General features: G+C 43.6%; 1 protein-coding gene across 2 annotated transcripts; it reads right to left on the reverse strand.

The window, feature by feature from the left end:
- Nucleotides 1-1,655: 1,655 nt before the first annotated feature.
- NXT2 (nuclear transport factor 2 like export factor 2) lies at nt 1,656-9,099 on the reverse strand. Of its 2 annotated transcripts, XM_079961797.1 has the most exons (5): nt 8,939-9,096; nt 7,965-8,051; nt 7,637-7,743; nt 4,923-5,067; nt 1,656-2,451 (listed from the first exon to the last, which is right to left on the reverse strand). In XM_079961797.1, the coding sequence occupies exons 3-5, from the start codon at nt 7,712-7,714 to the stop codon at nt 2,273-2,275; spliced, it is 402 nt and encodes a 133-aa protein (XP_079817923.1). In that variant the 5' UTR covers nt 7,715-7,743; nt 7,965-8,051; nt 8,939-9,096; the 3' UTR covers nt 1,656-2,272. The 2 variants fall into 2 exon arrangements, with proteins under 2 accessions (XP_079817923.1, XP_079817922.1); XM_079961796.1 differs by lacking the exon at nt 7,637-7,743 and having other exon boundaries at nt 8,939-9,099.
- Nucleotides 9,100-26,001: the final 16,902 nt, after the last annotated feature.

Here is a 26,001-nt window from a genome sequence, read left to right on the forward strand (position 1 = left end):
TGTGACCCAGTGAAATAGCCTTACGTGTTTTCAATATATAGAGGCCAAAGGATGACACCCACCTACACCCATGTGCTAATGAACCCCTACAGTGTGGGTATGGCAGTAGCATGAGACAAGAATTCTCCAACATTTTCACCCCCCAAAACCATAAAAATCTATTTTTACTGCTTCTGAGGCAACCTCCCATCCATCCAGTCTAGGGAACCTCCTACTAACAGTGCTTCAGTCTTACCTGGATTGAGCTTCAGTTTGTTGGCTCTTACCCAGTCCGTTACTGAGGCAAGACAATGGTCAAGTACAACCACTGCCTCACCGGCAGGTGTAAAGGCAGTATGCTGAGCTTGGTTGCTGGCAACGTACTCCGGAGTTTCATGTAGATGTTAAACAGCATGGGGGATAAAATTGAACCCTGAGAAACCCCACACTGAAGGCTCCAAAGTGAAGAACTTCCCAAGCATCACTCCCTGGAAACGACCATACAAGTACAAGTGGAACCACCACAAAGCAGTGCCACCCACCCCCAATTTGTGTTGGCATGCACCGGCCGGTGTACTGGGCGAACTCCAGTCCTTGGTGCAGCATGAATCTCCAACCCGAGCTTCAGAAGCTAGGGCACGCTACTCAGCAGAGTAAACGCCGCGCAAACAGAAGAGGCAGGAGTTGTTGTGTGAGCATATTTACAAGCAGTTTATTCAGCGTACATCAGGACAAAAGGAAACATGTCTAATCTCCTTCGTGTCCAAAGCAAGAAAACTAAAGCAAAAGCAATACACAAACGGAAGTTCCCAGCATACTGTGCTGGAGTGTAAACAGATATGTAACACACAACAGTCATGCCTGTTCCTTAAGGTGGAACAGAATATTCCAACAATTTGGACAGCTGCTCCAGGATACTATGAGGTCAAGAATTAACAAGGAGACATTTTCCGTCTCTCTCCTAACAGTGGTCATCATACAGGGTGACCAAAACAGTTCCTATGACAAAACTGGGCCTAAATCCCAATTGAAATGTATACAGAAAATCAGTTTCCTCCAAGAGCACCTGGATCTGATCTGTGGCCACCCACTCCAGGGCCTTGCCTAAGGGGAGATTAGGAACTGGCCAATAGTTTTTCTGAGTCCTTAGATTTTCCGAGTTCAGTGAGGGTTTCTTAAGGAGTGGCTTTCTTAAGGAGTGGCCTCCTTCAAGCAGGCAGGGACCACCCTCTCTTGCAAGGAAACATTAATCACCTCCTTGGTCCAGCCACCTGGCCCCTCCCTGCTAGTTTTTATCAGCCAAGATGAACTAAGGTTCAGAATGCAAATGGCCGTCCTGATCAATCCAAGCACCTTGTCTACATTCTCGATCCTTACCAACTGAAACTCATCCAACACAACAGGACTAGACAGCGCTCTGGACACTCCTTGGTCACCTCTGCTGTAACAGCGGAGTTAAGATCCTGGTGGATGCAAGCAGTTTTATTATTTGCAAAGCTAAGTGTCTATGATGTATTCCAGCTCAAGTATTTTCATGGGGAAACCAATATTTAAAGGTGGATGAGGGTAGATGCAAAATGTAACCAAGTTTTAATATGCTTGGAGCAATCACCATTGGGCGTAACTCTGCTACAAAAGAGTCAAAATCTCTCTTCCAACCCCCCCCCTTTTAAAAAAATAATATATATTTTTTTATGTAGCCAGTTAAATGGTTACATACAAACTCAACAAATCATAGATAAAACAGCACAAAGCAACATAGTGTATCAAAAGCAGTTCCAAAGCAGCTAAAAAAAATAGCCTCAGGGTGTTGAGGTCTTCCTAATAAATCTCCAATAGCTTCCTTTACTAGAAATACATGGAAGCCCAGAGACAATTATCATTCTCCTTCACACAATCTTCTCCCAGCTGTACTTATTTGCACCAAGATTTTCAGATTCTAGGAAGACTTCAAGTTAGTCAGGATCTGCATCCTCACCTTGTTGTTACAGCTATTTTAATTTCTCACCAAAACAAATACAACTTGTGACAGAAGGTGCCTGTATACAATGTGTATGAATGAGTCATCAATGCAAGTAAACCATAACAGTATTTTCCTATATTGATTTAAATACCGAAGCCACAGACCAGCATTCTTAAATACGTAAGTTTGATTTTTGCTGTTCTGAAGTTGGTAATTCCTGGCAAGAGGAAGTTTCTTTCAAAGAGAAGGTACATTCTCACATCCAGAGTACGACCATCCTGAAAGCCAATTATCTTGTCCAGAGGAAGCATAGCCAACTGCTGCTCCCCACTAATTAGGGCAGTCCTGGAAGCGGAAGCAGTCACTCGCAATCTTCCACACTGTGTTGTTGTTTGTGGTTTGTGCTGTTAACAAGAAGTTCTGATTGAAGTACTGCTGCTTGCTCCCATCAAATTTGACAGACCCACATGTCACAACAAGGATGGTGTTATGGTTCAGAGTGGCTTGCTCTAAAGAAAGAAACAGAACAGAAGATATTAAGGCATGCCAGTATATCACAAGCCTACTTTTATACAGAACTGCTATCAAGCATTTCAAAGTTATTGCTTCTTCCTCCTCTTTCTAACTAAAACACCTGTAAAATGCAACCAACAATACAGTCAGTATTATAGAAGCTTGCAGTGCAATCATGAAACAGGTATGCGCATTTGTGTGAAGCTCAAGAAGTATTAGTAAGTTCATCTTGTTATTATACTGTTTAACCATAGGATGGCTAACCTGTGGCCCTCCATGTATTGTTGGACTCTCATTTCCCAGCATAGCCAAAAGTCAGGGATGACAAGAGAGTCATTGGTGCCACAACTTACCCACCAATGGTTTAGTCCAAGGTGCCACTTTACAATGTTCTATGGGTGTCTAGAAAGCAGCTTCTACCAAGTCAGAATATTGGTCCACCTAGCTCAGTGTTGTCTACACTGAGTGGCAGCAGCTCTCCAGGATTTCAGACAGGGAGTCTATCCCAGTACCATCTTGAGAGGCTGGAGGCTGAATCTGGGACCTTCGGTGTGCAGAGCAGATGCTCTGCCACTGAGGTATGCCTCTTCTCTAACTTGCCAACTAGCAAACTCTCACCACCATTATTCGTTATTTCATTTTCAATATGTATATATCCAATAACAATACTTCTGTTGATAGTTTAGAAGTAAAAATTAAAACCATGAAATACAAAAATGCAACATGAAAACAGAATCTACAAAAATAGCAATAATTTCAGTGCTATTTTTCGCCATCCTGACTATGTTTTGCTTGTTACTATGCTATGCATACTTGTTTTATAGAAGCGAGTCATGGGCAACTTACACCTGCTAGGAGCAAAGCCGCAATGCCTTTCACTTGTGTTGCATCAGGTAGATTTTGGGCATCACATGGCAGGGCAGAGTCTCAAACAAAGATGTGCTCTCCCAAGCCCACATTCCTAGCACGTTCACATTTCTGTTTCAGAAATATCCACACTAGTTTAGTCAGCTACACAGAATGGAAGATGGCAGGATCCCTAAGGATGTGCTCCAAGTGGAGCTGGCTTCACGGACTAGGCCTGCTGGCAGACTGACTCTGTGTTACAAAGATGTCTGCAAATGTGACATGGAGGCTGGGGTTGCTGCTGTATGGCAATCCCTTACAGACAATTGCAATGCCTGGAGACAGACAGTCAGGCTGTGTGTCCACAGCAGTGACCAGAGGATTAAGGACCACTGAAAGGAGCACAAAGAGAAGAAATGCCACGGTGCACCTGCAGCAGCAAAACCAAACGTCTTCATCTGCCCTACTGGACTCTACAGCCAAAGCAGGCGCTGTAACTCTCCAGTGGTTTGACTTTACCCCCAAAGGTGAGCTCTTCAATTATCTCCCTAGACAGATGGATGCTAACATTGTAAACCTCCCCGTGACCCTCAGATGAAGGACAGTATAGAAATGTAATTTTAAAAATTAAAAATATGAAATAAGTTGGGCAAAGGACTGTCCAAAGAGGTGACTTACAGGAAACTCAAATTAAACCTTAAGGCTTCTAAAAACAATTATATTCAGGTTATGTCCACACCAGCACTCTTTCTACAGTTCATAGGATTTTGCTCTGTCCTGTCCAGCATCCTTTAAGGTGGGATAGGAAATGATGTTCTAAAAAGCATACTGTCCAACAAGGCAATGACTTGTTCCCAACAACGGCATACAAATCAATATGGCCAATCTGACACAACACCACCCTTCCACACACATACAAACAAACAAACAAACAAACCATACTGCCGCCAACTGAACGCAACCAACCAAGCTCTGGACTCTCCAATCTCTCACAATGCCAATAAAAATCAATAACTATATAAATAAAGGACCTACCCATGAAATGCTGACACAAAAATCTTGCACAATAGAATGAAAAGACCACTATCCCCCCAACCCTCTCCCTCCTTCTTTTTCTCCCCTGTTCCCCCTAAGTCTGTGACAATAGTATCTCATACCGAACGTAAGCAAACTGTGAAAAAGACTCTGAGTTGAAAGTGGAGACACTATATGTACTTTTCCTTGTTTATTTGTTTTGTATCACAAAAAATATTTAATAAGCACGTTTTTAAAGCATGTTGTCACACTTTTTGCACTAGTTTTCTGCTTGAGCTACGAAGATCAGCACAAATAGGAACAAAGCTGCTCCTCGCAACCTTTTCCAAAAGACCATCAGGGACACTATGGATGCTTTTCCATTTCTACATTTTTTTGGAAGAATATGCAGAAACGTCACAAGAACAGATTGGGTAGACATAATTTAACCACATAATTCAGAAATGCAAAGAAACAGCTGAAATTTCTGAAACTGGGATGATTGCAAGTTACATAATGTGAAAAGGTTAAATAATTCTGCTTACATATTTAGAATCAAGCTATCTTCCCTGATTTGTGGGCTACACTGTTTGACAAGTCATCTTACCATGAACAGGCTGGCAATCAAATGTGGTAACTTGAAAATCACTTGAAGGCAACATTTCAAAGAATTCTGCAAGTGCTGCTTGCCCAGATACTGCATTCCCATTCCAAACCAGGGTCGCTTTGTCCAGGTAGAGTTTGGTCAACACCTGAGAAACATTAGGAAGCATTACATGAACTCCAAAGGGAAACTGTGCTTTAATTACAGCACCCCTTCCTATATGGGTTGCTGCATCCAGATACAGTATTTACAATTTCGCCTTTCCTTTAGGGTTTTTTATTTTTTTAAAAATTCTGAAAGGCTTTTTAAAGAAGTCCCCCCACAAAATGCACAGAGATGCATTAAAGTCTTGTAATTAACACACCCAAATCAAAGCACCAAGTATAGGATGTGGGACACCTTGCTTGGCAGCAGTACAATGGAAAAGGAACTAAGTATCTTAGCTGGTCATGTTCTAAGTATAAGCAAGCAGCATGATGCACCTGCTAAAACAGTAAGAGAAACAACCTAACGTTAAGAACTGTTTTAGAGTCGGAACGGTTTCAGAGAGAAACAGAACTAACTGTGGTTAAAAAAGTAAAGTACCTAGGGGTAAATATAACAGCAAAGAATCTCAGTCTATTTAAGGATAACTATGAAAAATGTTGGTCTGAAATTAAGAGAGACTTGGATAGTTGGACAAAATTGAAGCTTTCCTTGTTAGGCCGAATTGCTGCTGTTAAGATGAATGTATTGCCAAAGATGTTGCTTTTGTTCCAAACACTGCAGATTGTGGACAAGACGGAGTGCTTCCGGAAGTGGCAGAGAGATATATCTAAATTTGTCTGGCAGGGCAAAAAGCCCAGAATTAAGTTTAAGATACTAACTGATGCGAAAGAAAGAGGGGGCTTTGACCTGCCGGACTTAAAGCTGTACTATGAAGCCGCAGCTTTCTGCTGGCTAAAAGACTGGCTACTTCTCGAAGACACTGATGTACTGGACCTGGAAGGTTTTAACAATGCTTTTGGTTGGCATGCATACTTATGGTATGATAAGGTTAAGATCAATAAGGTCTTTAAGAACCATATTGTCAGGAAAGCAGTATTTAATGTCTGGACAAAATACAAAGACTTATTGGAAAACAAAACTCCGAGGTGGCTTTCACCTCTGGAAGCTAAGGCCCGAAAAAGACCCAATATGGAGGCCAAATGGCCAAAATATTGGGAAATATTAGAAAAAGATGGAGACAATTGGAAATTGCAGAGTTTGGAGAAAATGAAGGATAAAGTGCGAGACTGGTTACATTACGCTCAGATTAAAGAAGTCTTTAAAAATGATAAAAAGGTAGGGTTCCAGGTGGAGAAATCGAAGTTGGAAACAGAATTGTTAGAACCAAAGACTAAGGTATTATCAAGAATGTATAACTTGCTGTTAAAATGGAATACACAAGACGAAATGGTTAAATCGGTTATGATAAAGTGGGCTCAGGACATTGGGTATAATATTATGTTTGAGGACTGGGAAAGGTTGTGGACCACTGGGCTGAACTTCACTGCATGTAATGCTCTGAAGGAAAATGTAATGAAAATGATATATAGATGGTACATGACCCCAGTTAAACTTGCCAAAATATACCATTTGTCTGATAATAAATGTTGGAAATGTAAAGAACATGAAGGAACATTCTTTTACCTCTGGTGGACTTGCCCTAGAGTGAAGGCTTTCTGGGAAATGATATATAATGAGCTGAAAAAGGTATTTAAGTATACCTTCACTAAGAAACCAGAGGCCTTCCTTCTGGGTATTGTCGGCCAGAAGGTGCTAAAGAAGGACCGAACATTTTTTATGTATGCAACAACGGCAGCAAGGATACTCATCGCTAAGAGCTGGAAAACTCAAGATCTACCCACACTGGAAGAGTGGCAGATGCAGCTGATGGACTATATGCAACTGGCCGAGATGACTGGTAGAATCCGAGACCTGGGAGAGGAGAGGGTTGAGGAAGACTGGAGGAAATTCAAGATTTATTTACAAAAATATTGTAATTTGGTTGAATGTTAAGAAGGATGCTAGATCATAAATAATTGCCCACCACTGAATTAGATCTGAATTTGACGATAAGTGAGATTAAGGAAAATACAAACTTTTTGGAGAATTGCTAGATTTTATTTAAATGAGCGGAGATAAGATTGCAAACAAGTGGGAAATTTGCTTGGAAAATTTTTTTGTAACGATGTAAGTGTGAGCAGGAGACGTGAGGGAGTCCAAAGAAGTGACGAAATTATGTTATGATATAAGTAATGTTGTTTATTATTTATGCATTTGTATTCAAAAAACTTTAATAAATATGTATATAAAAAAAAAACATTAAGAACTGTTTTAACAGTGAAATAGACTGTTTTGGGAGGCAATGAGTCTCCTTTGCTGGAGGTGTGTAAGCAGGGGTTGGACAGCCATCTGTTAGGGATGCAAGAAGTTGCACCCTGCATTGCAAATCCTACAATGAGCTGGGACTTGGCTTCCAAAGTCCCTTCCAATTCTTTGGTTCTATGTCTACAGAAAGGTGAGCCCCACTGAGTTCAAAGGGAGAAACACTCAGGTTAAGTAGCTACCATTTCATGTCAACTAACTGGAACTGCTCAGTCATTGCTTCTACACTTCCGTGTACCTGTTTGCACTATTTATAACACAATCCTATACATGTCTATTTAAACACCACTGCATTCAATAGGACTTACAGGCAAGTGGTATAGGATTGTAGCCTTTGGATGCAGTCCTTTACAGATATTCTCACAGAGTAAACTCCCACTGAACATATTTTTGAGTAAACATACAGAGGATCAAGCTGTTAAGAGATAGAAACAAATGACATGTGTTTGAAGGCTGAGTCCACGACAACATGGAATGATCTAATAATCTCAGCATGTACAAATATGTATATTAGTATGAATAATATCAGCACATACAACATCAGAACGCATATGTACTTTGTGAAATGCAGTAAATAATTCTTCTAAAAAAACCAAACCCCACACCAAACACAAAAGCTGTTGGGAATCTACATACCCGTCTCCTTTTATCCATGGTTTCATAGTAAATATTTGCAAATTCTTCAGCAGCTCTGCAAGCTTGATCCACATAGGTTTTAAAGTTCTAAACATAAAAACACAGCTCAATGAAACCATTTTTGAAGGGTGTCAACAGTAAGGTAAAGATGTCAGATGCAGAGAAGGGAACTCCATTTTGTAAAGTTCTAATTGATTTCCTTTTTGTGACATACAAGAGCTAGTATGGCTAATGGATGGAAATCTCTTCCATAGTTTTGCTTTGTTGTAATCTCTGCCCCAAAGCCATACAACTTTATATAAGTGACTGGCAGAAATGACCTATGACTATGATTTTGTCGACCATAATTACATCAAACAGTCCCAGACAGTATCAGCATAAACAGAGGAAGAGAAGCAGCAGTGAAGTTATGCCTTCAACTATGTCCTAGGAGAAAGGCGACGGGATTGTTTCTTGGGGGGGGCGGGGGAATGTGCTCCTGCACCATGAACTTTGTAGTGGGCCCTTCTTCCGTGATGGTCACCTAGGACCACATACGTACTTGTTTGTTCCATCCCTCCCCATTCCATTCACATAAGAAGCCTGTAAGGTTAGGCTGAGAGGGAAAGAGAGCACACTAGTGGCCCGATATCTCCCAGTGGCCTCACAGCTGAAACTCTTGAACAAAGCAACCTTCAAGGATCCGACCTCATTTGCCATTGCCTCTGCAGCAGCGGAAGCCTGGCAATACATTCCTTGGAAGCCGGTTCTTTCGCCCGAGGATGTGGCCTCACATAGCCTCATGGGCCGGCCCTCCACTTAGGATGTCGCATGTGTCCCTCCCTCGCTTATCAACACAACGAACCCGGTTAGGCAGGCAGAGGCTAGGCCTCCCTAAGAGCTACGGGGCAGGGCGACCTGAACCCACGTCCTCCGTCTCAGGGGCCGACACTCTAACCACTGCCCCGCGCTACCTCCTCAGCTTCCACTCTTACCACAGATGTAGTAGCCATGTGGGCGACGTCCCTCGAGGACTGAGGTAGAGAAGTGAGAGGCCAGGCTCGCCTTAGGGGCAACCTGCTCCTCTGGAGGAAGCACGCACAGGGGTTGGCTGGAAGAGAAGCGCGAACAGTCAAGACGGACCCAGGAGACAGAGAGACAGGTAGGCGGAAACGGAAGCGCGGTCTCCGAGGAAGGAGTTAGTTCCGCCATAGAGTTGCCGAGGCCTAGAGCGGCACCGCTCTAGGAAGAGATCCTGGCAAACGGGTAGCTTCATGCGTCTGCCAGAACTTCCGGCCGCCTGTCGCCATGGCGACGAATGACAGGCCTTCCGTTGCGTTTGGGCTCCCCCCCCCCGTGTTCCGGTTTAGCGTAACTCTTTCTCCCGCCCCCTCCGCCACGTGCCTTTCCAGCTGCTTAGCATTGCAGGATCCACCAGCTTCACTCCAGAAAGGCAGTCTGGCATAGTGATTAGGGCGAGGGTGATGAGTCTGCGGCCCTCCGGGCGTTGCTGGACAGCAGCTCCCATAATCGCTGCCCATTGGCGGTGTTGGCTGGGCTGATGGGAACTGGAGCCCAGCCACATCTGGAGCGCCAAATGTTGGCAAAAGGTAAAGGTAAAGGTACCCCTGCCCGTACGGGCCAGTCTTGACAGACTCTGGGGTTGTGCGCCCATCTCACTTAAGAGGCCAGGGGCCAGCGCTGTCCGGAGACACTTCCGGGTCACGTGGCCAGCGTGACATCGCTGCTCTGGCCAGAGCCAGAGCCAGAGCCGCACACGGAAACGCCGTTTACCTTCCCGCTGGTAAGCGGTCCCTATTTATCTACTTGCACCCGGAGGTGCTTTCGAACTGCTAGGTTGGCAGGCGCTGGGACCGAGCAGCGGGAGCGCACCCCGCCGCAGGGATTCGAACCGCCGACCTTTCGATCGGCAAGTCCTAGGCGCTGAGGCTTTAACCCACAGCGCCACGTGCGTCCCTCAAATGTTGGCAAACCATGCATTAAAAAGAAACACACATATACAAAGAATCCTGGGAACTGTAGCTTACCACCTAAAGTGCTGCAGTTCCCAGCACGTGGGAAACTATAAAGTTCTCGGGATTCTTTGAAGAGGAATGTGCCTAAATGTAGGGCGTGTGCTCAGTCTAATCCTTAGTCGACCGTGTGCGGCATGAGGCTTTTTTACTCTGTGAGTGAGCCCGTCGCTTCCTCTCTCCGCCGAATTTCACCTCGCAGGGCTGTTGTTGTGAGGATAAAAAGGAAAGAAAAGGAACCAAGTGTGCTGTCTTTCGCTCCTCAGAGGAAGGTGGTATGTAAATGTAACACATATATAAATGTGCATGAAATTACACTCCTGGTCACCTATTGCCACCACAAAATGTATAGCGACAAACTTCTACTGGGCCTCAGCTGAATGTCCAGGACCTTTGTAGGAAGACTGAGCAATATGTTATTTCGGCGTCCACAACTCTTTAGCGGCTCATACAATATCTCCCTTTTATCTTTTATCTTTTAAATTCCAAAGAGCTAGATCTGCCTGCAGATATGGAAAATTCCACCTTCTTTTTCTGTTATGGTGCTAAGTGGGGATGCAGCAACGTGTAAAATTACAGTAGAAAACAAATCTATCCCAAACATCCCTTGGTGGGCATAAATTAGCGGGTGCTTGAATCTATCTTTAAAAATATTAAATCTTTATTATGACCATTTCGTTTCTATCCCAACTTTTTCTGTTTCTAACTGTCTTTTAAGAACCAATAGGGGGCATAGGAGTGCTTTGCATTGGTAGAAACTGAAAAATGAACTGCTTTTGCTTTAGGATAAATAATTACAGTAGAGACATGAGCTCCAGTGAAACTGATGTTAACTCAACATAACTGCTGATTTTCCAAACCAGCTAAGAAAAATAAGTGGGTAAAAAAATAACCAAAAAGGTCTGGATGACCCAGAGACAGGGGGTGGGTGGCAATTTCTAAGAGGGTGTTTAAGGTAAAGGTAAAGGTACCCCTGCCCGTACGGGCCAGTCTTGACAGACTCTGGGGTTGTGCGCCCATCTCACTTAAGAGGCCAGGGGCCAGCGCTGTCCGGAGACACTTCCGGGTCACGTGGCCAACGTGACATCGCTGCTCTGGCGAGCCAGAGCCGCACACGGAAACGCCGTTTACCTTCCCGCTGGTAAGCGGTCCCTATTTATCTACTTGCACCCGGAGGTGCTTTATTTTACCTCAAATTCTGGTTACCAAGATTTCCAGCTGTTCAGCAGGCCCTTACTGGTGTACTTTTATCTAGGGTGAGCATGTGTCTTACTTGTGTCTTACAGAGGACAGTCCTCTATTATGAAGGTTATAAGAGGACAGTCCTCTGTCTGAAGGGTTGTCCAGGGCAAGTCCACTTTAGAGAATAAGAATCCTAAGAAGAGGGCTTTGAAGTTAGCAGCACCCATACAGCAGAATGAGAGGGCAAACAGAACACTTGGTCACAGGTGAGATACCTGGTGATAATCAGATTCTCACATTTCTATTATGATAGCAAATTTTCTGATATTGCATCGATACCTATAAGTTAACATATGCAAATTTGATGCTAAATGGCGCCTTTTGTCCTCCTTGCTGTGATGCAGTTCCTCCTCAGTCTTTTCCCCTGCAACAGTGCTTAAGTGGCTACCGTATTCTTTGATCTTCAGCAACAACAAAAAACGCTTTTCAGAGCATGGATAGCTATTTATTATACAACAAATGAACATGGAACTTTACAGCGTGAGTGACATAAAAAACAAACAAGAAGCTACTTTCATTCAGTTGGAGTTTTCAGCCTAAACTTTGGCTCTGTACATATTACCGTTTACTCTGGCTGCAGTGCACTCCAACCACTGGTGTTCTGAAGCTGTGTACACATGACATTAGCCACAATCCATATTTGTCCTGTAGTTTCTTGAAAAATACAGCATTTTCTGTCAAACCAGATTCCATCCGATTTGAAAATGTAAGTCACATTCACTTTGCAGTTAAACTGATGTATGTACATTTCAGGCAACCATAGCCCATGCACAGATGGCAGCTTCACTGAATAGGAGTTTGCAGCGGCAGGAGGGGTGTGTGTGGCAGGCATGGGGAGGCAAGTCAGATAAAGCACATCAGGTGAAGACATTTCTGCCCCACTTGGGCATGTGCAGCAACATGCAAATATGAATTGAAAAGCAGCATGGGGTGCGGAGGGGGTGACCTTGTTGCATTTTAAGTCACTGATGTATACATAGCCTTTGACAGAGGGGAAGACAAGAGCTGACTCAGATAGTGGCAGATTTTCGAGACTTAGTATGAACATCTTGGCCAATATGAGTGGGGCCACCAGCTTCGGTGCTTGTTGCCATAGCATCTTATTTTAAGAAGTATTTTATAGTTGGCCCAGACATGCACATGATTACAGGTGCACATTTTTTAATTTTTTACTTTTAAAACAAGATTGTGCTTATTTCCAAGTAAATGTATCTAGCATTATCCCAGCAGAAGCAACCCCTGTTTTATTTTGTCTACTCCTGGGTGTGTGGTTATTTCAGTGAGTTTAAATGCAAAACTGCACATCTTAAAGCAGGGTTATTTCTCAAAGCAGGGTTTAGGCATATGGGAACCTGATGGGGTGGGAAGAAGAGAAAGGAGAATCAGAGAAGTTGGAAGGACCACCAGGGTCATCTATTCCAATCCCCTGCAATGCTGCCTAAAGGGGGACCACCCATAAGTTCAGGGTCTAACTCTGCTTCTGGGAAGGAAGAACAGCAGGAGCAAGGAAGAGCAGGACAGACTTTTGGAAATTCAGTCACATACACCACTTGCTTTCTACTGCAGATTAAGCCACCATTCAAGACAGAGCATCAGGATTTAGCTGAAAAGTTGGCAATCCATTACTGATCATGAGAGTTATTGGCAACCTCTGTTGTTTAAAACCATGATTTTCCTCTCAGTGGTGCAGGAGGTTACCATGGGGGATGGTTTGTTTGTTTGTTTGTAAGGAGCTGATTGCAGAAAAGGAGGGTGAGGGGAGACCTGGACATGGATGTGAAGGTGAAAACAGGTGCAAAGCGTGGGTGCAGAACAGAAGAGAGAAGTGGCTTCAGAAATGGGGTTGGGGTGGTGAAAAATGAGCTTAGTAGGAAAGGGAAGCTCTAGGAGGATAATGTGGGGGAAATTGTCAGGGATTGGTGGGCAGAATGAGCAAGGGTCCAAGCCCTAGCACTGAGATATTTTTGTTTGTGTGCAGCAAAATAAGAATTGGAAAAACAGGGTAAAAAAACAACAACTTTTATTTATCTCACTTCTCAATGGTCTCTGCGACAAAGGGAGCCATCTCTCTACACAAAGGAATAATAGAATCTCATGCTGGAAGACACTTATTAGATCATAGCCTGTCTCCCCGCCAGTCGGGCAGGATTGTTCCTGACAACAGATTAATAGTACCATCCACCAACAAGTGTTGCAAGCAAACAGATGATCTTTTCTTTTGCTTGCTATTCTTGTAGAGAGAATATTGTCATTTTAACAAGATTTTGTTGTTGTTGTTGTTACTACCAATGAAATACTGTTCCTTAAAAATAAAATCCTGCAGATGCCTCCTCCTGGATTGTTCCTAAGTGAGGTTCTGTCTTCTTCTCAAGTCTGTGTTTCCTTCCTCTGAGTCTGCAAGAAGTTGGGAAGGAGACCTGGCTCCCAAGCTACTTCAATGGAGCCTTCTCATCCCCCAGACAGACTAATGCCTGTTAAAGGAGTCAACAGTGGAAATGTCCATCCCATGTGCTTGCGCGCACCCCCCCCCAAACTTTCTGTTTACCAGGGATGTTTCTGAAGCAAGTGATATATTTTTATTTTCAGATTATCCATTTTAACCAAACTTTACATGTTTTTTAAAAAAATGTTTGATTGGATGTACTCTTTTATAATTTTACCACCTGCTGTTTTTAAAGTCTGTTTCTGTTGCTAATGTTTAATGAACCACATCTACTCTTTTTGCAGTGCTTTTCTCTGTCTCAATTTGACTCAAGAAAACCACAATTTTATAGTTCAAATCGGGGAAGATAAATACAGTAAATGGAGAAAAGTACGAAGATTCACAAAATGTTTAGGGGTATGCGTACCTCTGCGTCCCCCCAGAAAAAGAACACTGCTCTTCTGTAAACCTCTTTCTCCCACTGTGTGTGGTTATATACATCTAGCCATTGTTGGTGTTCATGTTTCTCTCTGAACTTTCTGTAATATTCACAGTTAGCACCATATTCACAGCCATGAATGATACATTAACTAGGATTAAATACATCAGATATATGTCTTTAAGAAGGGTGCAGAATAAATAGTACACCCCTGTTGGCATTCTCTGCTATGGGAGAAGAAAAATCATGAGTGTAAGATGTGAACAGGGTGGACATCTAAAACTCTATCAAATCTGGTCTGTTTGCCAAGATCAATTCCTCAAGGTTTGTCATACTAAAATCAAAGGGATTTGGTCAAGGAGGCCACACAATGAGTGTGTGTAGTTCCTTTGTTACAAAGGATGGGGTGACTCTGACATTTCTTGTTTCTCTCTTAAAAAATAAATAAATTCAAACTTTATCAAATTTAAAAATATACAATAATCACAGCAAACAATTAAATATATGCACATTATAAACACTTATACATATTCATATCTTACTACACAGAACAACTATTACATTCTCCCATCAGATGTCAAGGAAATAAACAACTGCCTGACTTTTAGAAGAAAGAAACCCTGTTTAGGGAGGTTTTAATGTTTGATGTTTTATCATGTTTTTAATGTTATGCTGGGAGCCACCCAAATCCAGCCAGATGGGCAGGGTATAAATATATTATTATTATTAACCATTTATATTATATATATTCTTTACAAACTTAATAAGAGGATTCCACTTATCTTTAAGATTTTCTCTTTTTTTGTATACCAGCTCTCTGATTAACTGACAGGGCATACATATCTTTTGAAAAGTAAATCTAATTGAGTCCAGTGGGTCTTACTTCCAGGTAGTAATGGACAAATTTAAGAATTGGTATGGCGTTTCCCCAGCCCAGATCCTAGTTTTCTCTACCTTAAATTAAATCCCCCTTATTTCCACATATATTTTTTTGAAAAAGAAACCTCATGAAAATTCAATAGCATTTTACTGCAATTTTCTCCAAATATTCACATTATACACATTTTTGCAAAGCAATTTCTCCTGGTAAAATGCACTTTCTTTATGTTTTGTTGTACAGTGGTACCTCAGGTTACATACGCTTCAGGTTACAGACTCCGCTAACCCAGAAATAGTTCCTCGGGTTAAGAACTTTGCTTCAGGATGAGAACAGAAATCAGGCTCCAGTGGCGCAGCAGCAGTGGGAGGCCCCATTAGCTAAAGCGGTGCTTCAGGTTAAGAACAGTTTCATGTTAAGAATGGACCTCCGGAACGAATTAAGTACTTTACCCGAGGTACCACTGTACCGGGGATGCAGGTGGCGCTGTGGGTAAAAGCCTCAGTGCCTAGGGCTTGCCGATCGAAAGGTCGGCGGTTCGAATCCCTGCGGCGGGGTGCGCTCCCGTCCTTCGGTCCCAGCGCCTGTCAACCTAGCAGTTCGAAAGCACCCCCGGGTGCAAGTAGATAAATAGGGACCGCTTACCAGCGGGAAGGTAAACGGCGTTTTCGTGTGCAACTCTGGCTCGCCAGAGCAGCGATGTCACGCTGGCCACGTGACCCGGAAGTGTCTCCGGACAGCGCTGGCCCCCGGCCTCTTGAGTGAGATGGGCGCACCAACCCCAGAGTCTGGCAAGACTGGCCCGTACGGGCAGGGGTACCTTTACCTTTACCTTTACCACTGTACCTGACTTTTTGCAGTTAGGAAAGTGGTGAGGAAATGCAATAAAAAGTGTGGGATAACTGATGGGAAGATGTATAATAACCTCTGTGCAAACAAATTGGGATGAATGTTCATTGTCATATAACCTCCCTGCATACTAATTAGAACGAATGCTCAGGAAAAAGTGGACACACTATAACTTCTGTGCAAGTTTTGTACAAGCAAATCAGCATGAATGTTCTGTGACCCTGGCGTAACAAGTCCAGGCTTTTCGGAGTTACTAAAGCTATGATGGAATGCACTGGGAAGTGTGAAATGAACAAATGATTAACAAGATGGTGAACAAACGCTGCACAAGCAAATCAAGATGAGTGTTCATTGCCATATAACCTCCCCACACACTAATCAGAATGAATGCTCAAAAAAGTCCAGACATGGTCTAATCTCTGGCTCTACCTCGGGCCATCAAATCAGGATGTATGGTCATAAACAGGTTATCTGGAGGAGTTCAGTGATGATACACCGAAGACAAGCAGGACCCCAAACAAAATGTTGTGGTTGTATCTCCCTTACTTCTCCTTGTGGTTCAGGGCTCCAAGATAACATTTGCTACAAGGAGCTCAGGCATTCCACTCCCACCCCCACCCTGCAAACCAGTTTCCCACTTTTATTTCTCAGCTGACCCTTAACATTCTGTGGCTACTCAGTATGTTCAGTCCTCATTGAGCTGGAAGTGGTTGAGGGATTCTGAGGGAGGAGAATTGATCGCAAACAAACAGATAAACCAAAAACTTCTCTTCTTCTGCAAATGAAAATACATTTTGCTCTGAAGGCTTTTGCCATCCTTCATAAACCCACAAGGGGGAGGCACCTATCAGCTGGTGCTCCAACTTGTGTCACAATTTGTTACGATCCGCCTTTTCATTAATTTTGCTTCAGTGAGAGAAAGAAGAAATTCCTATGTTATTTCTGCATATTGAAAGCCATTGAAATAGAACCCAAGGTATAAATTCATACTTAAATGAGCTTAAATGTGCACGTGGGAAAGTATTTGTGTTTCATCAACATCTGAGCTGATGTAGGCAAACTGGTGATGCTGGTGAAACACTTGTGTTCTCCCCCCTTCCCCCCCAAAGGTAATAATATCAAGATAACTGAGAGCTGAATGTTTTGTGGGTGCTTTTTATATTTGGATAGTTGTGATTAATAGCATTAGTTTTTCACACATTGTGCACCGTTTTTGAACAGGATGAAATCCACCCCACATCCATATGAACTCCTCTCAGCCCTGCCCAAATCTATTTTGACACTGTTTCCATTCCATTTTGAATATATGTTATTGGAATTTGGAAGAAAATACGAAGATTAATATCAGATATTAGTAAAAAGCTAATCCAAATAAAAACACAAATCAGAAAGGAAAAAGGAAAAAAGAAGATGAGGAGAAAAGGAGAAAGGAGAAAGGAGAGGGGGAAAAAGAACTTCTGATTCTTCATCTGTCAGCTGCATGTAGAAAATTATTCAACACATCCACCCCAGAATAACACTCAGCCAATCTACTTTCTATAAACCAATATCTTCAGTTCTCAAACCCAGATATCATAAGTTCATGTGATGAACTTACAAAAGTTCATAAAAGTTTTCCAGTCTTTAGTAAATGTTGACAATGATTTTTCTCTGATCAAGCACTGTTTTTAAAGGGGGGAAAGGCCCAAGCCAGTGGGCGTTTGGTGGGGTGGCACAGGCAGGGTGCTGCTGCACACCTGCCTCCCCCATGCTGAGCATCGCTGCTGGTTCCTGAGGGGGAGAGGGGTGGTGTGCTCAGCATGGTGTGAACGCAGAGGCATTGGACTGGCTACACTTGCACCCCACTGAGTTCCCTGCATTTCCCACCTCTGCTCCTCATGAAGCAGCAGTGATGCTCAACGTTGGGAGAACAGATGATCATCAGTACCCTTCCCATGCACTCCACTGACTGCTACTCTGTGGCAGGGCACATGCTTCAATCCCAGGTTCAATCCCTGGCACTACCACTTTAAAAGATTAAGTGGGAGGTGATGGCAAAGACTTGCAGGGACTGAGCTGTGTTCACACTCCAATTTCCTTTGCACTTGCTGCATTTCCAGTGTTCCTGCAATGCACAGTGTCCTGCACTTTCTTATAAGATGCTACTGATTAATGTGTTGTTTCTCAAACTGGCTTCACACTGCTTGGAGTCCTTAAGCCATTCGTAATTCATCTGTAAACATGAGGTGAACACCTTTGCATAGCGTAAAGGTCTGCCTGCCCTGTCCCTTGGTGTGTAAAACAGAAATGTATTGAAGCCCTGCTGATGTGAACAGCTGAAGGGGGGGGGAAGAACAGTGAAATGCACCAGGGTGGGGCCCCCAACTCTTTGTTTAAAAAATAGGAAATGGTTGGTTTATAGCAGAGTTAATAGCATGGATCTACCCCGACCCTCCACCAGTTCTGTTTCATTCTCTAGCTGCAAAACACAAAACAAAACAAAAGATAAATAAAACACACTGAGCTCCCATTTGCAAAGGAAAAAAACGCTATTTGCTTATAGTTTCCTCATATTTACAAGGATGGCTTTGGATGCTAAGCCTACATGGCTGCACCATACAGGAGAGTGTGGGGAGCGAAAAGCTTGCAGGTTTAGTGGTAAACCACAAGCTATATTTTCCCTGACTATCTGTTAGGGCTCATCCGCATTTCCACTTGACCTGAGATTTCTAGGCATAGGTCTGTGATTTGGAGGCATGGGTCTGAGCAGAGTTTGTCTTTTGTCCCACCACTTTCCCTGGGAAAACCTGCTGTTTACAGCTGAATCGGAACCAAATTCAATCCATGGAAAACCCGATTCACATTTGTTCTGATTCAGTTTCCATGGGGAAAGTGGCAGGACAACAACAACAACCAACGCTCAGACCTTTGCCTACAATGCCTAGAAATTGCAGCACAAACAGAATTGTGTATGAGCCCTTAGTCTCAGCCCTGCCCTCTGCTGACTGGAGGCATGCAAGGTTGCCTATACAACTTCACTGTGCTCTAAGGCAACAATACGAACATACCCTGAGATCCTGGAGATCAGCTGCTAGTCAGAGTAGATCAGGGATGGGGAACATGTTGGCTTTCCAGATGTTGCAGGACTACAACTCCCATAATCCTGAATGTTACATATGCAGGCTGTGGTTCAAGTCATTTCCCCCCTGCACCTCCCATCTGCTTTTCCCTACTTGATGCAGCAAGCATATGGCTGGAACCTCAACTAATCATAGAATGGTAGAGTTGGAAGGGACCCCACTGGTCCTCTAGTCCAACCCCCTGAAATGCAGGAATCTCAGCTAGGAAAGTACTGCTGTTTGGGTGTGGGTGGGTTGTTTGGCATAAGCAGAGAGTGGGAGAAGGGTTAAGCACACCGCCCCCCCCCCTCTCCACCATTTCTTTGCTGCAGATCATTTCCCTCTGCCACCCTGTTATAGCTGGTGAGCAGCAGTGGAAATGGAGTATTTTGCTGCTTGTTGATCATCTGGTTATGGGCTGGGGAGAACTCAGTAGTCCACCCCAACTCATGCAGGCTTGATTTGTTATCTTTATTATTATTACATTTAGATCCCACCTTTCCTCTGAGGAGCTCAGTGTGCTGTGCACAGTTTCCCCACTCCCTGTTTCATCCTCAAAACAACCCTGTGGAGTAGGTTAAGGCTGAGAGAAAGGGACAAGCCCAGCAAACTCCACAACTGATCAGGTATTTGAACCCTGGTCTCCCAGGTCCCGATCCTATACTCTAACCACTACACTCTAAGCACTATCCGGGGATCCAATTTAAAAGTCAGACGTGAAAGTGGTCTGGAATTTATTAGGCATCATAGGCTCCTCCTGGCTCCGTTCCATTGCTAACCCCTGCTGAGTACATAGTTTGACTGCCAACACCCCGTGAACAACTAGCTTACTGTCTGATCAAATGCGACGGGACCATGGAGCCCCAGGGGTTGCAAGATTTTCCATTTGCAGCGTGGCACCTTATATTTAAGAGACGTTCAGTGACACATTTTGTTCTTTGCCAAGGCCTTTTGCAAAACACAGTGACATTTGGATGGCTTTATATCTGTTTTTAATGCACTTAACATTGCAAGGCATTCAGGACTGCCAAGGCGGATAAGGGTTCAGAGAATAAAATCTTATTAGCATAATGTAAATGATTTCTGATAACTGTTTACCAACTGTGGGCACCTTGTCCTTTTGAGTGGTTAGTGAAATTCCTTGTGACCTCAAATGTGAGCAAGAAAGCCAAAAGTTAATCTGCACTTGAGCCCCCAACACCCTGGTAATGGGTCCCATTGTACTGTCATTATCTAATGACATTAGGAGTGAATTACACAATGTGCATTTTGATCCCTATGTTTCAGAAGCCACCCATACCAAAGGCAACACACAGGCAGTCCCCACCATTTTTTAAAAAATGATATTTTGGAGGCACTTCCAAACATCTTTTTTGTTGTGTGTTTGTGATTGTTTGTGCTCATATTGCTATTGCGATGCTCATTTGTGATCCCACTATCAATACTGATTGCTGTTGCAAAAGGGTTTGTGGTGGTCACACTGCTTCATTTCCAGTCAATGCATATGCTGCTGAAATCCCGTAACTCTTTATACCACTGTTATTGTGTTAAAAAGAACATGCCACAGAAGACACTCATGATAAAACATCAGACTGGAGAGGCACGGAATGGTATCCAATTTGTACAGAGAGCAAAAATATTTCATTGACCTGTTCTAAGGGTGGCACAGCCACCAATGTGCGATGTTTAACAGTGGCAAGCAAACATTAGTACAGTACTGTAGTGCTGATCAAATGTTTATTTAGAATATTTCTATTCCTCCCCCTTTCAGTCCTGAGAGCCTACAAGGTAGCTCACAGTTTACATTAGGACAACGTACAGCAAGGGTGGGGAACATCAGCTCCTGGGACAAAATGCAGCCCCCATACTTCTCTACCATGCCCTTGGGACTCTCTGTAGCCCATTCCCCCAAGGCCACACACCCCTCACCAGCCCTGCCTCACACCATCCTTGAGCTGAGTACTGAACCAAAAGCCAGGATGTTTTGCATGCAGAAGGTTGTAGGTATGTGGCATGGAGAAAATTTCATTGCCCATGTGACAATGAACTGCTGAATATGAATCACGTGCCATTTGGTGCCAGTGCAGTTCTGTGTTTTTGATGGTTTTTAAACACACACACACACACACACACACACACACACACACACTAATTGTAAGTCGCTTGCAGACATTTCAATGTAGTAAATAACAAATAATCATAATCATAATCATAATCATAGTCCAGAACATCATGGCTAGAAGATTAGCAGGAATCCAGTGAAGAGATTCTATCTTTCGTGCCTGTACTGAAACAATTCCACTGGCTCCTGGTAAGTTTCCATACTCAATCCAAAGTGCTGGTTTTAACTTTTAAAGCCTTATATGGGCTAGTTAGAAGGACCCAAATACCTGTTGGACCACCTTCTCCCACATCAACCTACATCTCCACAGAGATTGCGTGGCGAGTTCCCTCCTCCCTCCTCAGAAATAAAGACACAAGACACAAGAATTCAGGTTAATGGGTCGAATTAGGCCACAACTTTACTGATTACAGGAATTGAGCGGTATTGGCCTTAGGCATTGGTCCTAACAACTAACCGGCTTCAACTTCCGGGTTAGCGCCTCCGGTAATGGCTGAATTCCTCTGATCGGGAGGAATTTGCCTTGTGGAAATCTGGGTCTGGCCGCCACGGCGAAGGCGGAGACCCACTAGAAATCACAGGCGGATGAAGCCTGTGAACGTGGGATTCGGCTGGCACCTTTTGTACCTCCCCTACTCACGGGGAGACCCGGTTTCGGGGATCCGGAGCGACGTGGGGTGAGCGGCATGGTGCTTCGAATTGACTGCTGCTTCCACGGAGCGAAGCCGCATAGCTGTTGCCGGAGAGTGCTGACTTTTTCCTGTGGACAATTTGATCTTAAAGCAACTACCGGTGAGTAGAGCTGAGAATTGGATTTTTAAACGTCTTAATTTGGTGCCGAAATGGGGAGGTCTAAAACAGGAAGTCCACCTTCCCCTTTTGTAAATAGATTGAAGCAATGAGGATGCAAGCTGAAGTCTCGGAAAGCCTATTGTAAAGGACTAAATTTCCATCAGTAAAAAATACTAAACCCCCCTTGGTGGCAGGAGAAGGGGGGGAAAGTTTTGGACTGAGTATAACTGCAGGAGAGAGCGAACAGAATTAATATACCACCGCTCCGATCCTGGAAACGGGCTGCCAACAGGACTGACCGTGATTAGAACGTTCATTGACAGTTAGTTAAATAAGAGGAATACATTGTTTTCATGGTCTCCGTCTGCGTTTAAAAAGGAGTAAAAGTAACAGAAAATTGAAACTAACTTTATTGTTTGAATTGAGTTTAAAAGGACTAATACAAATAGAAACTGTTTCCCTCTAGAGGAACTGTTTCCCTCTAGAGGAAGCTTTTGAAACTGTCACAAGAGTTGAGCTGGGGGAATCTCCAGCTGCAAGATAAAAACCTGTGAGATTCTGGGGACCTTGAATCGGTTAAGAATGTTGACAGAAGAGGCCTTAGTGGATGTATTATGCAAGATAAGTGACTCATTGGAACAGCTTCACAAAAAGGTGGATGTGGTAACCACCAAAATTGACAATTTGGGACAAAAAGTGAACACCAATATAGAAACTATTCAGAAACTGACACAGGAATCTACTTTGACATGGCAAACTGCGGAGAAGGCTAGGGAGAAAGTTATTGCCGTTGAACCTAAAGTAACACAATTGGAGAGAGAGAGAGTCCCAGCCTTACAGATGCAGTTTGATGATCAAAAGTTGATGCCTGCTATGATTGAATTTAAAGAAAATCAGATTTCGAGGATCAGAGCCCTACCTGAACTGGAGAAGGAAAGTTTGATAGATTTCCCTACACAGGAATTTGATGACTTTTGGGACCGGGACTTGGGTCAAGAAGAGGTTAAAACTGTGCGGGCTCTCGGACTTGGAAGAGGAGGGAAAAAAGAGAAGAACAAAATAAGAGACAGTTGGAAATACCAGAGGAACTTAGGAGAACAACAGTCAAGAGTGGAAATTTTGAAAGACGTCCTGAAATACCTTTCGGATCTTAGATTTAACTATGGAGATTTGGTTGCCCTGTCGAGAAGGAATAAAATCATCTTTAGGTGGGAGTTTCCCCGAGATCTACTCTTTAGCCTTAAAGGAAGGAAAATGAAAATAAGATCAGTGGAAGACAAAGTAAAGTTCATGTATAAATATGAAGAAGACTCGCAGAAAGGACTTGGAAAAGAGTTAAGAGCATCGGACAGAAGATCACCAGGTTGATGGACTATAGGGAATTGGCGGATATGACTGGCAGAATCCGGGACCAGGGAGAAGAGTCGGTGGAAGAAGATACTGAGGAGTTGTGACGGATTGCTACGAGGTAGGTGAAAACCAAATGGCTGGTGCCAATTCTCCCACATCAACCTACATCTCCACAGAGATTGTCAAGGGAACCCTTGAGCTGCAGATGCCGCCATTTTAAATATGGAGTAGCTCATATTTTACTGCCTGTTTGAATCAATCATTCCTGTTTGAGTTTGTTGTGCTAGTTCATATGCTTACTTTTACGAGGAACACAAGTTTATAACTTATGTAAACAAATACAGTGGCTCAAGAGAGAAAAAGTGTACAGTGGTGCCTCGGGATGCAAACGGGATCCATTCCGGAGCCCCGTTCGCATCCTGAATGCAACATCAGATGCAATTGCGCATCTGCGTGTGCACGGGTTGCGTCTTGCCGCTTCCATGCATGCGCATGACGTCATTTTGAGCGTCTGCGCATGCACGAGTGGTGAAACCTGGAAGTAACACGCTCCATTCCTTCCGGGTTGCCGCGGAGTGCAACTTGAACGCGCTCAACCCGAAGCACATTCAACCCGAGGTATGACTGTATAGGCGAGTTTGATCAAAATTCATTTCACCCAATGCTGGAAGCAGATAAGTAGTATACTTAGTCATTACTACTGTGAGGGAAATTTGCTATTTTGTATCTGATATGAACAGTTAGGAACATAGGTCTATAAGTCTCAGTATTGCCTACTCAGGGCCAGATTTAGGTTGATGAGGCCCTAAACTACTGAAGGTAATGGGGCCCTTTATACGTCCAACTGTCCTTTGTCAACAACAAATTGTCGCAGTTTTTTGTGTTGAATATATATGTGGTAATTTATGGACCTAATAGGTATCTAACTAGTGATATTTTAGGGAGCAGGCTAGCAGGCGGGGCCCATTACAGTGGATGCTCGGGTTGTGAACACAATCCGTGCAGGAGGCACGTTCACAACCTGCAGTGCCTGCACACGCGCGGGATGCGATTTGGCACATCTGTGCATGTGCAAAGCACAATTTAGCGCTTCTGCGCATGCACAACCACCGAAACCTGGAAGTAACCCGTTCTGGTACTTCTGGGTTTTGGCGTGTCTGTAACCCGGAAAAATGCAACTGAAGCGTCTGTAACCCAAGGTATGACTATACTTACATCATAGGAGCCTACACAACACAAAACAATGCTGCTGTATGTAGGTTTTATTTTATTTGTTTTTTATCTTATATTTTGGAAATGTACATCCAGGGGTTTTTTTTCTTTAAATTTTGTGGGGTCCCCCAAGAGAGTGGGGCCCTAAGCTATAGCTTGTTTAGTAAAGGTAAAGGGACCCCTGACCATTAGGTCCAGTCGTGGACGACTCTGAGGTTGCGGCGCTCATCTTGCTTTACTGGCCGAGGGAGCCGGTGTACAGCTTCTGGGTCATGTGGCCAGCATGACTAAGCCGCTTCTGGTGAACCAGGGCAGCGCATGGAAACACCATTTACCTTCCCGCCTATTTATCTACTTGCACTTTGACGTGCTTTTGAACTGCTAGGTTGGCAGGAGCAGGGACCGAGCAACAGGAGCTCACTCCGTCACAGGGATTTGAACCGCCGACCTTCTGATCAGCAAGCCCTAGGCTCAGTGGTTTAACCCACAGCGCCACCCGTCTCCCATAGCTTGTTTAGCTTATACCTAAATCCGGCATTGCTTACACTGACTGTAGCACTTCAGAATTTGAAACGGGAAGTGCTGGGCATTGAACCTGGGGCCTTCTGTATACAAAGCAGATGCTCTGCCATTTAATTATGGTCTATTGAACTATGGTCTATTGTAACTATAGTGAAAAGAAGCTATATTGGCTGTTGTGCTATCTTTATCTGATTTTAAGCTCTGGCCCCAAAGGCAATCAATTTTGCAATTGTTTGATGCAACAAGAATGCCCAGTGATTGTATGAAAACATACATGTGTTGGCAGCCGTTTGAGATCCTTACCTCTGTACCCCAGTCCGTTCAGCTGACTCTACAGCACAAACTCAACATACCTCAGCAATCTTCTTAATGGGGACTGCTGTAACTTTAATGTAGATTAATTAGATTCTTGCCATAAGGATAAATACCCCAAAAAAACGGTTTCAGGAACATAAAATGCAATCTGCCTCATTCCCATTCATTACACAGATTACAAAAACATTGATTGAAAAGCAGTCAAATTTTATTGGCAAAAACAAAGCACCTATTCTTGTCTATTAAGATGCTTGTTAAATTATATGGAAAGTGAAGCACATCGTCTTTATGTTTGCTTTCTTTAGCTTGGTAGTTTGCTAATTTATAATCTGGAAACTTTTGGTCTCTCTCTCTCCCACCTCCCTTTATGACCTGCTGAGATAACTGAAGGAAATTACCAGGAATGTTTATGCAAAGTGACTGTTCTGCATTGCCTTACCTTATGTGGCAAGACCCAGGCAAAATCCTTGGGTGCCTCCAAACTCATTTTGTGGGTGGGATTCAAGGACATACCAGAAACTTAAAAGAGTTTTTTGTCTTTGTTTTGCACACAAGCCTCTTAATCATAGGATGGTGCCTTACAGCACATCAGAGCATTGGTCCATCGAGCTCAGTACTGTCAACACTGACCGTCAGTGACTTTCTAGGGTTTCAGGCAAGGACTCTTTCCCAGCCTGGGGGATTGAACCTGGGTCCTGCTGGGGGCCAAACAGGTGGGAAATGTGGTGGCGGAGATGCCTCTGCACTGTCCCCCTTCCTCACAACTAGTGTTGTTGTTCTTAGTT

Source organism: Podarcis cretensis (genome assembly GCF_951804945.1).
Source record: "Podarcis cretensis genome assembly, chromosome: Z".
Taxonomy (NCBI): domain Eukaryota; kingdom Metazoa; phylum Chordata; class Lepidosauria; order Squamata; family Lacertidae; genus Podarcis; species Podarcis cretensis.